Raw genomic sequence first — 17,084 nt, forward strand, 5'->3', positions numbered from 1 at the left:
AATGAGGCGAAGGGAGAGGCCTGAGAGAGATCGGAGCATACACAAATGCAAATCAGACACTGATGGAGAGGCAAGTATACACGTAGACATCTGTTATTACATGCATTCATCTAACGTGGATGTGGGTTCTAACAGATTGAGGACAGACAGAGGCACACATGCACACACACACACAGGGATGAGGATTATGCTGAGAAATAAACCTGGGAGAGATGACTCCTGGGATGTGGCTTTAGAATTATCTTGATCTGTTCCCTGGACTAAGTAAGGTCCCTCAGGATGCTTCTCTCCACCTTCCCTACCACCACCCTGATCTCTAAGCAAAGCCAACAGGGAGACAGAAGGCAGGGAGGAAGGCTGGACAGGCTGAGCCGGGAGGAGGAGTCATGCTCTGGCCTCATCTTCAGTCTTCTCTGTTTTTCTCTCTCTGGCTTCTACTCTGATTTCATTTGCTTTCTGCAACAGCTTCTCCTCTTTCTTTACTAGCTAAGCCATCTCTTCTAGTTTAGGTTTAGCTGCTCTCCTCATAGTCTGATCCCCCTGCTCTTCCCCCTTGAGATGGCAGTAACCCCACACTTCAAGAGAACATCTGTGTGCCCCGAGGATATTTGCACATCATTCATTTTCTCCCCAGGCCAGCCAGACACTGCCAGGAAAGTCTGCTGTGAAATCTCTCTCTCTCTCTCTCTCTCTCTCTCTCTCTCTCTCTCTCTCTCTCTCTCTCCATTCTCCTCCCTCTCTTCTACATCCCCAGACAAAACAAGAAACCACCAGCTTCATAAAAACAGCGTACACTTTAATTCAAGTTGACAGGTGGGAAGAGAGCTAGGATTTGCATCCAAGGATGTCCAGATGAGAAGACTGTGTTGCCGAGAGGGGCAGGGAGGGCAGAGAAGTTTGAATGGCCTGGTAGCAGACCTGGGCGAGGAGCAGGGGTGTAGCCACACAGTGCAATATTGCCAGGGCTTCTGCCAGGTCCAGCAGCACGTCCAGGGTCTGCTGGGCCAGACATGTTGACACCACCATGGCCCTGGACCTCACCAGGGAGTCCAATCCCAGAACCATGCCCTGAGGCCACCAGAAAATGAACCAGACATATAGGATATCAACCCAGGGACATGGCCCCCTGCCCAATGCCTTCTTCAGACCCTTGGCTCCCAACAAACCCAGTGGCAACAAGATGAAGATGGCAAAACAGGCTGCAGCATGTATGTACCGCAAAATTTCCCATTCCCCGCTGAAGGTCACTGTGCAGAGTCCATGGGAAGTGTCACTGCCCAGCGTGATTGGCAGTGACAATAGGGCAGCCACTCCCCAAAGTCCCACACTGATCCCCAGCCTGAGGCCTGGGACGTGACCTCTACCCAGTTTGGGGCCCAGGCAGGCATGGCACCCTATCAGCAGAGCTTGGGCAAAGGCTGAGCCATACGAGACCAAGTGAGCTAGGTGGCACAGGGAGGTGATGAGGGCCCCACTCAGCCCCCGTGCCAGGATGGGCACCATAATGCTGAAGAGAGCACTGCCCACAGCCAACTGCACCAGGATAGACCAGTTCTGGTAGAGCTGACGGGGGAACAGAGGTCTGAGAAACGCGTAGAGGACAGCTCCACTAATCAGGATGCCCAGGACACTGGCGAGGATGAAGAAGGGCAGCGAGGAGTCGTCGAGCAGGATACAGGAGTGGCAGGGCGCAGCTGCTTCCACATCCGTGAAGTTATAGTCTGCATCGTACGTCTCAAGAAATTCACTCCAAATCTTGTCTTCAGTGGCCAGTTTAGTAGAGTTGTCATCAGCCACCTGGAGGACATTCTCAGAAGGGGCAATCAGAACATCTAGTTACCTCACTGAAGGGTATCCTGGGAACCGAGGGCAAGAGGTGGGGAGAGAAAGACAGTGGGGAAGTGGGGGCTGGAAGAGCTGGATGGAGTGGGGATGGTGGGAGAGGACAAGGCAGGGCGACTCCGGAGGAGCAAAGAGTCGTAGAAAAGCAAGGGAAGGGCCTCCCCTGGTGGTCCAGTGCAGGGGGTGCGGGTTCGATCCCTGGTCGGGGAGCTAAAATCCCACATGCCTCGCGGCCAAAAAACCAAAACATAAAACAGAAGCAATATTGTAACAAATTCAATAAAGACTTTAAAAAATGGTCCGCGTCAAAAAAAATCTTTAAGAAAGAAAAGAAAAGAAAAACAAGGGAAGGGGAGTGGACAGGACTGGGAGAGCGGGGAGGGGGGAGGTCTGGATGGAACAGACAAAGATGAATGAGGAGGACCTAGGACACTGAGGTAAAAAGGGGAGAAGGAAAACGAGGGAAGGGACAAGAGATGAGAGAAGGATAGAGGTATACAGACCCGAGGGGCAGACAGAAGGAGTGGGGGGGGCAGAGAGGGAGGGGCTGTGGGCTCAGACCCACACTCACCGGGTGCAGACAGTTCCCCATGACACAGCTGGGCTCAGGGCAGGCAGAGAGATGGGCTGGGATAGTTCTGTCAGTGGCTGTGGTTCCCAGATAAGTGCCAGGGACTAATGAAGGCCATCGGCTCTGGGCAGGGCTATGGGGCGGGCAGTGCAGGATGGGGATGCATTCAGGAAGCCTTTACCCCACGCCCACTGCCTTCCTGAACCTCAGGACCACTTGAGGCCCTGGCCCAGGGCTTCCTGTTTTGAGGGTGGATTCCGTTGTTGGGGACCTGCGCTCAGGAAAGGAAAAAGGTGGGGACCAGAAGGTGGGTATTTTCCCGAAGATGGAAAGGGAGACTTACTGAAGGTGGAGAAGCCAGGGGGTTCCCAGCATAAAGGAATTCTTCAAGCACAAGGAAGGAAGAGGGGGCCAGAGGTGAAGTGTGAGACAGAGATAAGAGATGTGCTGGGAAGTTGGAGGGAAAGGGCAGCTGATGGCTCTCACTGCTTCTCTGTCCCCTTGAACTTGATCCAAGGAAAGATAGTTCAAAAGGGACGTGTTTGTGGGAGGGGGTGTTAGTGGTGCTTGTGGCTGGATCCTTGTGATGCTGGCAGCCTGAGCCACATGTGTGTGAGCGGGGCTCTTTGTGTATCCGTCTGGGTGTAGGAATGTACTTACTTATCTGTTCTTGTCTGTGTGTGTGGCTGTGTACCCTGTGTATCCTATCTTAGTGCTAGGTTCTAGGCAGGTGTCTTGGTGTGTGTACTGCTATCTCCAGGTCTGGGTGTTTCAGTGTGCGAGGAGGGAGGGCTTGGGGGCAGCTGTCAAGGTTGCATAATGAAGCTACTTCAGGGAGCGATTGGGCACTTGCCCAGCCACCTATGGGCACAGCGAATGCATCTTCCATACCAAGCAGAACACATGACGTGACAAGTTAAAGCAGGCTCTGGGGGACAATGGGATAGCATATTTTAATATGGGACTGTTGCCTATGGGGTAATCTCTATTCATATTTCTGTTGGGGGACATAAAAGCTCTGGAAATGCTACACTGGCCTGGCATCTTAGCAAGATGTCACGTTTCTTGTGGTGGGGGAGAGCTATTTCTCTCCAGTTGGCACAGGGAGAAAAGGCGTGCACCCTGCAGGAGGATGCCCCTAAACCGACACCTCTGCTCCTTGGTACCCCCTTTCCCCACCATCCCTCTGCTTTCACGTGATCTCTGCTCTTTTGTTCCCTCCACCCCTACCATGCATTTTATTTCCTCACTTGGGGACACTTAGCCTGGACATTGGGAGGGGTGAGTCATGGAGTGTCCGAGCTGGAACGATGAGATAAACGGGGTTGGTTAGGCGACACTGTTTCATTTGTCCAAGAAAGCGCGGGACGTGGTAGTCAGTTCTGACCAGTGGTCTTTCCCACTCACACAGCGCCGCCTGGAGGTGGAAGCAAAGGTGCAGAGGGATGGCCATCTTGCTAAGACGGTCCCCTTTCTCCCAGGATTCTAGCTTCAGTTTCAGGTTCAACATGAGGTGGGCTAGAAAGGGAGTTTGGGGGGTCTGCTGAAGTGGTCCCGGAATGGTGTTGGGGAGGTCTTCTTCTCCAGCACAGCCTTGCACAGGACATGGGGAGCAGTCAGGTGCTGTGGAATGAAAGGACCTGGCCAAAGGGGATGAACACACTTCTCTCCCTTGGAGAGTTATATCCATTCCATACAAGATGCCCTGGGGCGAGCAGCACGGCAAGGCACACACCACCCCTGGAGGCGCCACGTGCGGGGGGACCAGCAGAACAGCCCTTACACACACGCATCCCAACAGGAGCAAGGGCGGCAAGAAGGAGGCAGCCGAAGGACACGGATAATCCAGATATATTGAGGGTGGCCCCTCTGAGATTAGCACAGGAGAGTTAGAAAGATTATAAAGATACACGATGCCCTCCCTGCTCCCTGCCCCGCCCCCCCCCCACCGACAGACACACACACACACAGCACAACGGCCCCTCCCCCTCCCCCCCCGTACAAATATGGCTTCTGTGTAATATGGACAGAGTGGTTCAGCTCGAAGAGGAAAAGTCATTTTCCCAAAAGCGAGTGCTGGGAGGCAGGGAGCCCACAGGCCTGGGGCCCTAGGCTGCCTTGCTGCTGTAAGAGGAGGGGACCCCGGTCTCTAACCAGCGGCTGGAAGATTCACAACGGTATTACCTGAACGGAAAGGGGTGGCAGACCTGCTGGCTGCAGCTGCCCCCACTTCGCACGCCCCTGGGTTGTCAGGGCAGGAGGACATGCTGGAGGAGGGGCAGAGCAGTGCCCAGGGGCACCCTGGGTCTGAGGCAGGGCGGCCGGCTGGCGGGGAGGGCGAGCAGTCTCATCTCCACGGCAACCAGCTCGGCCACAAGGAAGACAGAAAATCAAAAGCAGGGGTGGAGATGGGAAGGAGACAGGCAGCATCACTCCCAGCCCTCAACGCGCCGGGTACAGACTATGGGAACAAGAAGTGACAGTGGTCATTCCAGGGTCAGCGCCAGGGGGAGGCCTGGGGGATGCATAGCAAAGGCTGTGGCACTGACTCCTTGGCTGTGAGAGGGGAAATGGAGGCGGGGGTTGAATGCCCTGTGTTTTAGGGAGAGATGAGGTGGACGACTGAGCAAAAACACATGCTGGGACTGTTTTCTCCATGACAGATGGGCGCTGGGGATGGCATGGAAAATACCAGGGTGGAGCAGCGTCCCAGGTGAGGTACACAGCCTGCCTAGGGACCGTCAGCTCCCAAAGCCCTCCTTTACAGGAGCCGTCCTCCCACAGCCCGCCCACATGCCCAGGAGCCCCTCTGCCTCTCACTCACACACATATGTGCACAGACACACACACAGACACGCACTCACATTATTCCCTTCGTTTGGGCAGGAAACAGCTCAGTGCAGTGAAGCTCCTTTTAGTATTTTTGTTGTTATGTCTGCCTGGCTGCTGAGGGAGGGAGGGAGGACTAGGGACAGCTTCGGGAACAGGAAGGGCCACAGGGCAGCACAAGACGGGGAGGAGTTGCTGAGCAAGGCCATAAGATGAGTGGTTGCCGTGCAACAGGCCAGGGCTCGGGTGAGAGTGAAGGGCCCCTCGGCGGGGAAGCGGATGCAGTTTAGGGCCCAGAACAGTGCCTCTCCCACAGCTGCTGGAGCAAGGAGGGGCAGCCTTGCTCTGCTATTCCCCCCCCACAAGGGCGGTTCCTGGGAAAAGGGCCTGGCTTCGTTCATTGTGGGGAGCCATCTCCGCCATCCTTCCTCTCCAAATCTGCCCCTCCTGCAAGGACCTGTGTCCTCCCCCATGGGGAAGCCCTGCCCCCCCACCCCGCACGTGTGGCTGCATGCCACCTGCAGGTCACATCCCCTCGGGGACCGCCATTCACTCCTTTCCTGTTGGGGTGGAGAAGTGGTGTCAGGTGGTACCTGCTCCTGTGTCCAGAGCTCGAGGTGTGCGACTAACAGAGGAAAAGCCACCTCCAGCTCCTGGTCACGACCTCCCCGTCCCTGCAGAAGTCCGGGAAGAGCCCCTGCTGCAGAAGATGGAGGGCTGGTGAGAGCCCCCCACCAAACTGACCCCGCTTCTTTCCTGCCCTTACCCTTTCCTCATTCTCCTCCTAACACTCTGGGTTTTTTTTTATTTTGTTTTTGTTTTTTTTGTTGTTGTTTGCTTTCCTCATCCCAGGACCCCCTGCCCCTCCAGCCTGGAGACGGATTTGATTTGGGATTGTTACAAAAATAATAATAACCCAAACGCAGAGAAGCCACGGAAAGGGCTGAGGGCAACCCTCCCTCCCCCCACCCTCCTCCCTCCCCATTCCAAACCGAGTACAAAACCGCACCCAAAGCAGACATTCTGTACAGGGGGGTGGGGGGGGGCTGGGGAGCAAGCGGGAGGGGCGGCCCTGGGGTCGCTCTGTACAAGTCCAGGTTGGTGATGACCCCAGCAGTCCCCACGGGGTCCCTGGGGGGCTGCCCCTAGATGAAATATTCCTTCTTGTCTTCCCCGCCCGACTGCCCGCCTTCTGCGTTGATGATGGCTGTGTCTGCATCTGGGGCATCGTCAGAGCCTTTCGCCTCGTGTGTCAGGTAGGTTCCTGGGGAGAGAGAGAGAGGCTCCTTCTTTTAGGAGCAGTTTCCAAACCTCTGAAGCCCCTCTGTCCACTTTCCCACCACCCACCCACACCTTGCTTCTGTAATTTTTCTCCTGCCTAGAGCTTTATTCTTCCTCCCCACCCGCCCTAATTTGCATCTTGCTGTCAACATCCGTCACCTGACCACACCTCCAAGAATTAACGAATCGTGCCTTTAATTAGAGTCTGATCTATAATACAGGCCAAAAAAAAAAAAAATGGTGTGTGTATGTGTATATGTGTGTATATATGTGCGTGTGCATGTAAGGTGGTGATAGGGAAACTGCTAGGTCAGCTCCATGACAACGAACCTAAGATCTGGCTAGCATTTGCCCAGTCCACGTAAGTCCAGCTGCTGGCTAGAAGGAATAACAGAGGGGGAGGTCTGAGAGGAAGGCATGTGAGAAGAGGGGAGGGAGAGATGGCAGGGATACAGGAGAGGAGAGAAAAGTAAAGGGGTGGTGCGAGGACAAAGCACAGGGAGACCAAAGGACAAAAAAACATGAGGCTGAACAGAAAGGAGGAAAGTGCAGGAAGGAATGGGAAGAAGAGACAGAGTTTCGGCAGTTCTCTGTCTTATGGCAGGAGACCCTGGAGGCAGAGCAGCGCGGGAGCAGCAGCTGACTGAGTGGGAAGGTTTGATTTTACTTGGATGGCCACCAAGGGATCAGGCTCTACTGTGGGGTTGGAGGTGCTCAGTTATCACAGGGTTGGCTGTGTTCTTTCTTCCTCAAACTCTCCAAGGGGCCGACTGAGTCTCCAAAGGCCCTTCCTGCAGCCTTCCCTTCACTGATCTCCCTACCCACTCCCAATCCCTCCTGATGCTTCCCTCATGCCTCTGACCTTTGTGCCGGATCAAGTAGTGGCCAAGGAAGATAAGCAGGACGAGCAGCAGGAAGACGATGAAAGCTACGATCCCACCAATGATGGCGTGGTAGGTGCTGGAGGATGAGGGCACCGGACTGGGATCTGGAGGGAGGTGGGATGCACACAGTCAGGTGTGGGAAGAACTTTTATCTCACAGCATTTCTGACCTGGCCATGGATCATCTTACACAGCAGACAACATGGACTAACATCAGGAGACTGGAGTGGCATCTTCCAGCAAAAAGGGATATGTCTTCTTTTGTACCTAGTTTCTTACAGACTATCTGGAACATAGTAATTGTTTTAAAAGAATGTAATCATGAATAAATAGATACATCTGCTCACACTCAACCTTTTAAGTTGAGTTCGTGAACCTGAAGCTTGACCTTGGTCAAAGATCATCACTTTAATGTCTAAATCATCTCTTGTTCTGTGTGTGTGTGTGTGTGTGTGTGTGTGCGTGTGTGTGTGTGTGGTGTGTCTGTGTGTGTGGTGTGTCTCTCTTTCTTTCAATTTCTGGGTTAGCAGAGTATTTCTTCTCTATCACCCATGCCCTCTTACCCTCCTGTCTGATTTATATTCTGAGCTGGACTTTCTAGGGGGGCTTCTCACCATATTCACCCATTGTCCTGATATCAGATAGGGAAGGAGAAGTGAAAAACTGATGGAGCCAGGAATAGGCACTTTGAGAGCACCTTACAAAAGACGATGGGCTGTGACTCCCTGTATAAAGAACAGTGTTCCTTCTTGGCAGGGGAACTTAGAGTTCCAGCAAGATGCAATCTTCCAGCAGGTCTCATCAGAGAGGTCTGGGACTCCATCTTCACTTCCCCACCAACCAGAGGTTTGTGGGAAGGACAAAGACTGAACTGCCTCCTCCCATGATGGCAAGGTCTCGGCCACTGGATATAGAGAATCTGTCCTCCATAGCAGCATCGATAGAGGATAGATTCCCAAGCACAGGCTTGGCCAGGCATGTGAAGGAGAGCCGCAGCCTTAGTCAGGGTTCCGCAGATCTCAGGAGACAGTGCACGGGCCCAGGGCACAGTTCTGATGTGTCCCAAATTACATGAGCTCTCGTTGCGGCTCTCCCACCCCTGGGAGAGCTACTGTTGTTTTATAGACTCAGCTTGAGCCTTGATGCCTCATTGACTCCTCATACATTTTGTCTCTCCTACCTTCTGTCTCCTCAGGCTTGACTGGACCAGCTTTTTAGTTCCTTGCCTGTCTCCGCCTTATTTGGAAAAAAAAAAACTTATGCTCTGGTTTTTATGCTCTGCTTGGGAGGGAGGGAGAAGAGGGTCCACGGGGCTCTATGATAGGAGGGGTGGGTGTGATGTTGTAATCTGGAGGGAGCACAGTGAGGTTATCCACTGTTCTTCCTTTTCTCTCCCCTCTCCCCCCACCCCCGGGAAAATGTGAGACACAGTCCACATTAAAAATCAGTCCTGGATAATTATCCCAGAGGCTATGGGAATGTAAATTCCCTAGAAGAGCATAGGTCTGCACGACCAAAATGAACTCTGGGGTCATCGATTACATGTCACTGTCTCTAGGTAGAGCTCCATTTAATTTCACTCCAGGTGGTTGGGAGTCAACTCCGTTTAGGATGCTTTCTGGAAGGAGATGCAGTAACTCATTCTACCACCAGGCGTCAGCACTGGCAGAAGATGCAGTCAAACAGGACCGCGCTTTCTAGCACAGGGTGGCGGGGGATCAGCAAGAAACCAACCACAAGGGCACAGGAATTTGCTCTCACTGCCAATCATCGTCAGAGATCTGGGGGCAGACACAGGACCTCAGTGCATTGTCCTTGCTCCTGGCACCCTACAGTAGCTTTGTTTGTTGTGCTGAGGCAGCTCCCACATGCTGAGGTCTGCTCCTGGAGTTGGAATCACCCCATCTAGACACTTCGGTCCCAAGATCTCCCATCTCTTATTCCTGGGAGGCCTGGCTGCTATCCCTACACTGCTTTAATGGGCATTTCACATAAGGGAGTCTCTGATGTTCCCCTGACGATGCATTTCCCCTGTTCTGAGGAAAGGCTTATTAAGGCTTTCTGGCAGGACCCCACTGCTGTTGGGGTCTTCAAAAAACCTCCTGCCACCTCTGCATAAAGAGGCCTCTGTCCTAGCCTATCACTTCTCCTGAAGCTGGATTGTGTGGTCACACCTTTGGGAAGAACTTCAGAGAAGGAGCATCATCTAGTCTCTCTAGAAAATATGGCATCTGAGAAAAGATTCTGACTGTCTCTCCGCACAGTATGAACTTAGCTCTATTTTCCACCTGAATTCTGTATAATGGGTCCAAGGTCTGCAGAAAAGGAGATGACAGCAGCAGCATGCATCCTGTACTAGTCACAGGAGAAGCAACTCTGAGGACAGCCTGTTGCAAAGGGAGACGCATCTACACTCACACCTGAGCGGCTCGGGGGCCTCTACACACAGAATTCTTATTCTTGTTGCCAGGTGAGTGCAGGGGCTGGAGGATGGTGTTGCCTGGGTCACCACTGCTAAACAAAGGCAGATGAAAGTCCACCATTCCATTGGTTTTTCCTTATTCCACATTCTAGAATGGACCTAGAGCCTAAGTCCTCGGGTCCTCTGGTGGTGGGCTGTTGCCCTACTAGCCCACTCCCAACTATGGTCTGGGGATGCTATCAGGAGATGGAAAGACCGGGTTACCAGATGTTAGAGGAGAGGAGAAGGGGTTTGCTGGAGGAGAGCTGCGGAGGGCTCACCGTTCACATTGAGGGTGTAGTAAGCCTTGTAGCTGCCCATGTTGCTGGTGGCTGTGCAGCCATAGGTGCCGCTGTCACTCTTGTTGAGGAAGGGGAAGATCAGGGCGCTCTCCTGGGTCATCTTTAGCGGCGGCACACTGCCCTCCTTCTCCCATAGGTACTGCTGGGGGCTGTTGAGGCAGAGAAATCGAAGGGTTCAGAAAAGAGTAGGGCAGGGAGCTAAAGAAGGACAAAACAAAACAAAACAAAACTGGGAGCAAGGAAGTCAAGGACAGTTTGATGAAGGCTTGAGCAGTTATAGGGGCCAGAGACACTGAGCTGCTCAGAGGCAGGTGGAGAGGGACTCCTTGGGGTTCAGTCTGGGGACGAGGAAGATTGCCTAGCTTGTATCTAACTGTGACTTGGTTCCTTACAGGAACCTCAGGGGCTCAGCCAGGGGGCGGCCCCTCCCCACTTCTGCTGCTTTGCAGGAGAAGCAGTCAGAGGATGGGTGTTGTTAGACAGCGTCAGGGAAAACGAGAGGCTCAGACAGTACGAAGGAGATGGGAAGACTTCAGGCAAAGTCTCAGTCTGTAGAGGTGCATTACAATCCAGGAAGTGGATCTCCTTACGCGGGGTTGCCACGCCCCTCACAGTGGAGCAACAGCTTCTGGCCCTCGCGGGGATGCGGAGGGTCTGGCCTAATCTTCGCTGTTGGTGTGTCTGTGGAGAAGGAAATGGGGTCAACGTGAAACTCAAGGTCACCTCGATCTCAGAATCATCCAGTTATGCATTTCAGCCGCCACCCCTAAAGGCCTAGGAGCCCAAGAGGCTGTGAACAAAGACCACCCCCCAACCTCTGTGAGCAAAGACCACTATGGCTGTTGGATGTGTGAGGGAGCCATATGGCAACCTTGCAGAGGTAGGATTATGGAAGGTCTGTCCTTGCTGGGGACCCAAGGGATGTCTTAACAGAGAGCTGAGAAGAGAGATCACTGGATCATCTGTGCCTAGCACATAAATGGAACTTAATACATATTTCTGAGGGAACAAATAAACTTGAATTTGATCACTGATTGAGTTCACAACCTCTCCATCCTCTCTGCAAGGGAGCTTAAATGGGAAGCAATGCTTTAATGCAGAACATCATTTTTAGTAGCTGGTCCAAAAATGAAGTGAGAGCTTTGAAACAGCAAGAGATGGAGGTCATATTTTGGCTGCAAAAAGGCCCTGACACAATATAGATGGGTTCTGGGAAGGAATGATGGCATCTGCCACCGATGCCGAAGGGCTGCTTAGGAGGCTGGGTCCAGATGGCCGCATAGAACAATACAACCAGATGCCGGTTTAGAACAACAGATAAAGAGGCCGAGCTTCCCCTAAGGAAAGAGCCAACCTTAACATCCGGTTAATGAACATGTTTCAGTCCAATCAAACGGGACGAAGAGAATCAGGCCAGGTGAGAGAACGGGTGTTCCAAGGCCTCACGGCCAGAGAAGCCTCTAGTGCAGCACCTGTTGTATAGCATTTGTTGACTGACTGCTGATCACAGTTGGGCCAAAATGATCCCTGGAGAGTAACTGCCAGATGGTCCAGTACCTAATGAAGGAGTCTTTGGGGCTCAGACAGGGGAGGGCCTTCTTTAGCCCTGGCCAGGGACCAGGCCCTGGACAAGACCAAGGCCAGGGGCTTTACATTCAGAACTAGTTATCAGAGAAACACCTTACAGCAACACAGAACTTTGAAGTTTACAAAGTTCTTTCATTATATAGTGTTTCATTTACCCTCATGAAAATTCACTGACGTAAGAAGGGACCGCTACGAGATTGAATGCTTTGGTGAGAGTGACAAAGCTAGTAAGCAGTGGCTCACTGTGGCTAGAATCCAGGTTGTCTGTTTCCAGATTGAGAGTCTGCTAAACGGACAGTGACACCACCCCAAACCTACCTCATGGTCAAGTTTCAGCAATGGGTCTAGCAATTGATTTAAAGAGCATTGAAGTCAGGCCTGGATTTTCCATAAGGAAGAGATGAAAGGTTTGACTTATTTTAGAAAAACACCCAGCCTTTAGATAAGTTAGGACAAGAAGTACATTCTTTTATAACTCATTATCTTCTCCCTTTCTACTTTATTTTTTTCCCCTTGACTTTTTTTTTTTTTTGCGGTACGCGGGCCTCTCACTGTTGTGGCCTCTCCCATTGCGGAGCATAGGCTCCGGACGCGCAGGCTCAGCGGCCATGGCTCATGGGCCCAGCCGCTCCGCAGCATGTGGGATCTTCCCGGACTGGGGCACGAACCCGTGTCCCCTGCATCGGCAGGCGGACTCTCAACCACTGCGCCACCAGGGAAGCCCTCCCCTTGACTTTTCTACTCAGAAAAGTTCTTTTTGAAAATTTGTCAATTTCCTCAGGTGAGTGGGTCGTTTCCCACCCATATTCAAGGCAGATTCCATAGAGGGATGAGGATCCTTGGAAAGGTTGGGAGTAGTGATTTTGACAGTGGCCATTTCAGGTCAGAATCCCAAGAAAAATCATAGACCTGGGGCAGACTAGTGGGGGGTACTGAAGGGAGAAATCTGGGAATAATGATGCCAGACAGAGAGAGCATGTTTTCCTGCCACCTCTTTTCTTGAACTCATAGTATGTTAGACCAAGAAGAAGCCTTTGTGATTCCATGTCCATCTTCTCATTTAGCAAATAAAGAATCAAGCTCAGTGGGGTAATTTCCTTAACATCACTCAGCTAGTAAGCGGTGAAGGGCAGACTAGAATCTGTCTTCTAATTCTCGATTTGCTACAGTTACTGCTACAATTTACAATCTAGGTGCATAACACTGGCCTAGCCCAGGAGATGGTAAATTTACCTATCGGGCCAAATCCTGCCAGCTACATTCTGTAAATAAAGTCTTATTGGAACACAGCTACGTTCATTTGTTTACATATGATCTATGGCTACATTCCTGCAGCAACTGCAGAGTTAAGTAGTTGAGACAGAGACCACATGGCCCTCAAAACCTAAAATGTTGACTATTGGGCCATTCATAGAAAAAGTTTGCTGACCCTTGGCCTAACCCCGGCAATTCCTGTCTTATTTTTTTTAACCTATTTACTTATCTGTGCCTGGTCCTTCATATACAGTAACCCGCACATTTCTTTTCCCCACTCCCCATCTCACACCAGATCCTCTTCACTCACAAGCCCATGACATACATAAAACTTCAATGCGTTGAGCGGTGGATCTGTCAGCTCCCTTGAGAGATTCGTGGTTCACAGAGCATACAATGTCTGCCCCATCGTCCTCCCGGGTGACCTGGAAGGTGACTGAGCTGCTCACGGTGAAGGTTTTGCCATTGGGATCTTCCTGTATTCGGGTTGGTTCCCCTAGAGAGCAGAAACAGACACACACTCGCACACACACATAGACACAGAGTGAGCCCTAACATGCAGAGATTGTGTGGGCCCCACTGTAGACATACAGATGGTGCGTCTCAACTTAGGCAGACTTAGGAAATTGTGAAATGGATATGTACACACAAGGAGGATGGAGTCCCCGACGGGCGCGCGCACACACACACACACGACTGTACACAGAATATCTGTCATTCCCCTTTCTTCTTCTACACCATGCCTTATGTGCACATACACAGGCATATAGACATGTGCCCCTCACTCCCTCTCTTCTCCCCGCTGTCCCAGCACCACTTCCTCCTGTCACCCCCAAAGCAGGAGGAACTTACCATGAAGCTCTTGGTCACCCTTCCTCCAGGTGAGCTGGGCTGCAGGTTTGCTCCCAGAAGACTGACAGTTTAGGGTAGTTGTATCCTTTTCCCGTAACGATGACTTGTAGCCAGTGATTATGGGCTTCTGTGGGATTCCTGCCATGGATAGGGGACGGCCAGGATAGGAAAGAGAAGCACCCTGAGGTCACACCTCATCTCTCCCTGCCGAGGTAGACTCTCTGAGGGTTAGGATATCTGAGTTCTAGTTTGGTTTATGCTGGGTAGAAGGCTAGAGAAATTATCTTTCTCTTTGATAAGAGAAAGACCACCCCAGGGGGAGGAGATATGGTGGTGGGAGGTTTACCATACCTGAGATGATACATGACCCAACAACCCAAAAGCACAGCTGGGTGGCCGCAGATATATGTGAGGCTCAGGGGAGCAAAGAAGGAAATTAAAATGTAGGATCAAGATGAGAGCATGCAAACCACTGGGGTACCCATCTTGGAAATTATAATCATACACTGCACATACTTCTCATGTTTCCCTTACACAATCTTGGGAGGTAAGTGGAACAGACACCATCATCCTTTTGTTACAGGTTAGGAAAGTCAGGCTCAAGGAGAGTAAGAGATTTGTCCCAGAGCAAACAGTAAGTAAAGGAGAAAAGATTAGACCCCAGCACTCTTTGCATTTCATTCCATTGCAATGGAAACACACGCTGAACTTTCCCAAAATGCTTGGAGACTTGCTTGGCTCTAGGCTGCTTCAGGGGCCCACGCAGGGAGATTTGTTTGCAAGGAATCACGCTGTGGAGACACTGGGGTTTGGGAGCCTCACCGAGCACGGTGACGAGGGACTTGGCAGTTCTCACGGGCATAGTGAAGATGGAGCAAGTGTATTCACCCTCGTCGGCCAGGGCCACGTTGCTGATGCTGATGCTGAGCTCATGGGGCGTCGATCTAACCAGCTGAATCCGATTATCTCGAAGGGCTGGGGGAAATTGGGAGAATTGGAAGCAAGGCTTTAACTGGTGACTTTCATCTTTATCTTCCAATCCCAGGCCAGCTTTTTTTTCAAGAGAGGGTCTAGTGTGGTTTTGGGGCAGGGGAAAAAAAAAAAAACTGCTCCTGAGTTTGATTAGTCTTTAGTTTATTCAGTTACTTTCCTGGGCCACTGGGCTCAGTAGCCTCAGAGATACTCAGAAAAGTAGGTTGGATTTGTGGGCCACATTGGGGCAACACTGACATCAGCTGTCTCTTAGGGCTCCTTTGGGGTGAGTCACTCCAGGACCCTATAAAACCATGCATGGCCTAGGTCAGAGCCGTAATTATGAAGTTTCCCTGGAACCAGCTGAGGAGCCCATGGCCTGTTGCTTCCCCAAATAGCATCCCTTCACGTTTCTCAGCCTCTGGACTACAGGGACATTTCCTCTGAGCTCTGCAGCCCCCTTCCCCAGCCCACGTTTCCCATGGAGGCAGATAACTCGTGGGACACTACCTCTCTTCTCCCCAAAGTAGAGAGTCTGCTGGGCAGGGTTAGACCATTGCAGGGATGAATCCTCATGATCTTTGACTTGGCACTTGAGCACCACGGTGCCACCAGCCACCACTGTCTCATCAGATGTCCAGGGCTGACTGTCTGCAGGAGTAGAATTGGGTTAGTTTCCTAAGGCAGCACTAGCCCCTCCACCCATTTCTGGGCCACAGTCCACCTCGTCTAATTCAGACCATCCAAGGCCCATGTCTCTGTATTCTCTTAACGCATCATGGGGGAAGGAACAGAGGTGGGGTGAGGCAGGGGAAGACAGACCTTACTTCCTCTTGCTTTGAATGCACAGAAAAAGAGTCACTTGTTGACTATTTGCTGAATGAACTGACAGGGCCACAAACATTTAGAGGGATAAAGGCACCCCAAATCTACACATACCACTCCCCATGTATCTTTTCTGATAAGAGTTCTACCATTCACCTTTGAAAACACACATACGAGTCTGTCATTCTGTTTTACCTTCCTGCCACCACCTGCAAATAAGGGCAAGAACAGAAGAGGTTGTAATAATGCCCAAACTAAAAGCGAAGAAAAGGCCAACCCCCAAGAATGTGGGTTGCACATTCGTTTACACAAGAGGTAGCTGATAAAACTGCAAAATAAACAAAAAAGACTTTTAAAAAAACCTAAAACGTTTTGACACAGACTTTTCAATTCCTCCAACAGTAACTTCCCTTCAATCATCAGCTCCCTTAACATATTCCTTTCAGTATCAGTACTACCCGCCTCCCAAATCAACACACAAACCCAAATCACTATCCTGACGTTATTTTAGAGAATAATGGATTAAAGTTTTCCCTTCGATGTGATAGAAATATGGTTTCTAATCCCTCTCTACTTAGTCAAGTTAAACAAAAGAAGGACTAGTAAGATAGCGTGAGGATGACTCACTTGAATCCCAAATGTGCCTTCTAATCAGGCCTAGCTGTGAGCCCCTCAGTCTGTGTGACACTTGCTTCCTCCACCCAATGTTGTCCCATGTTCCCCAAAGCATGGATTCTGATTCCTAATATTGATTCCCTCATCTTCAGGTCTGACTTCCTGTGACCCAATGGCACTGACCCCTGCAGAGCTAAAATAACGCATTCTAGCTCTGATTCCTGAAACATCCACACAATTTCTTCTACGGTACTAAATTACTTAACCAGCATTGTCGCCTCTGAATCAGAAACCAAGAAACGTACTTCCGACACTCCCTGATGGAGCAATTTAAAACAATCCCCATGCTCCCTATGGAACCAACCTTACCCCTGCCCTCTCCTCTTATTCCTGTCTTTCCTGGTCACCAGAGCTCCATTTCCAAGGAATATTCAATGAGCGTTGCTAGCAGAGAAGGGGCCCTGAAGAGTGAAGGTGGCACCTGCCAGAGCTGACACCAAACACCAATGCTTCTGAGTGGCTGTCTCCAAATTGGAGCCCAAAGCCTTGCTGCTAGTTTTAGTGTTTAGAATCCTAAAAATTAGAACTGACAGGGATCTTAGGGATCGTGGAATCCAATTCCCTCATTTTACAGATGTAGACAATGAGGCAATGGAGGCGAAGTGATTGCTTAAGATCATTCTACCCATCAGTGAACCTAGTCAGGACTAGAATCCTGACTCTCAAGGCAGTGCTCTTTTCACTGGAATGCGCCTCAGGTAATCATCTAACTGGAGAATCAAAACTACGACTTCAATGTTAGCAAGCCAG

The 17,084-nt window shown here is 51.2% G+C and overlaps 2 protein-coding genes across 2 annotated transcripts in view; both read right to left on the reverse strand.

Moving 5' to 3' along the window:
* Nucleotides 1-821: 821 nt before the first annotated feature.
* ACKR1 (atypical chemokine receptor 1 (Duffy blood group)) lies at nucleotides 822-2,434 on the reverse strand (the record flags this gene model as incomplete). Its single annotated transcript, XM_082833214.1, has 2 exons — nucleotides 822-1,797; nucleotides 2,414-2,434. The coding sequence occupies 2 exons, from the start codon at nucleotides 2,432-2,434 to the stop codon at nucleotides 826-828; spliced, it is 993 nt and encodes a 330-aa protein (XP_082689340.1). The 3' UTR covers nucleotides 822-825.
* A 3,893-nt stretch (nucleotides 2,435-6,327) lies between these two features.
* CADM3 (cell adhesion molecule 3) overlaps nucleotides 6,328-17,084 on the reverse strand; it is a gene marked incomplete at its 5' end in the record, with an annotated part of 29,427 nt that continues 18,670 nt past the window's right edge. The window contains 8 exon segments of the mRNA XM_082833212.1: nucleotides 6,328-6,506; nucleotides 7,386-7,511; nucleotides 10,149-10,318; nucleotides 10,760-10,850; nucleotides 13,336-13,506; nucleotides 13,863-14,000; nucleotides 14,685-14,837; nucleotides 15,345-15,485. Coding sequence (XP_082689338.1) covers nucleotides 6,388-6,506; nucleotides 7,386-7,511; nucleotides 10,149-10,318; nucleotides 10,760-10,850; nucleotides 13,336-13,506; nucleotides 13,863-14,000; nucleotides 14,685-14,837; nucleotides 15,345-15,485 — 1,109 coding nt within the window. The 3' untranslated portion in view covers nucleotides 6,328-6,387.

This window comes from Leucopleurus acutus (genome assembly GCF_964270905.1).
Source record: "Leucopleurus acutus genome assembly, chromosome: 2".
NCBI classification, from domain to species: domain Eukaryota; kingdom Metazoa; phylum Chordata; class Mammalia; order Artiodactyla; family Delphinidae; genus Leucopleurus; species Leucopleurus acutus.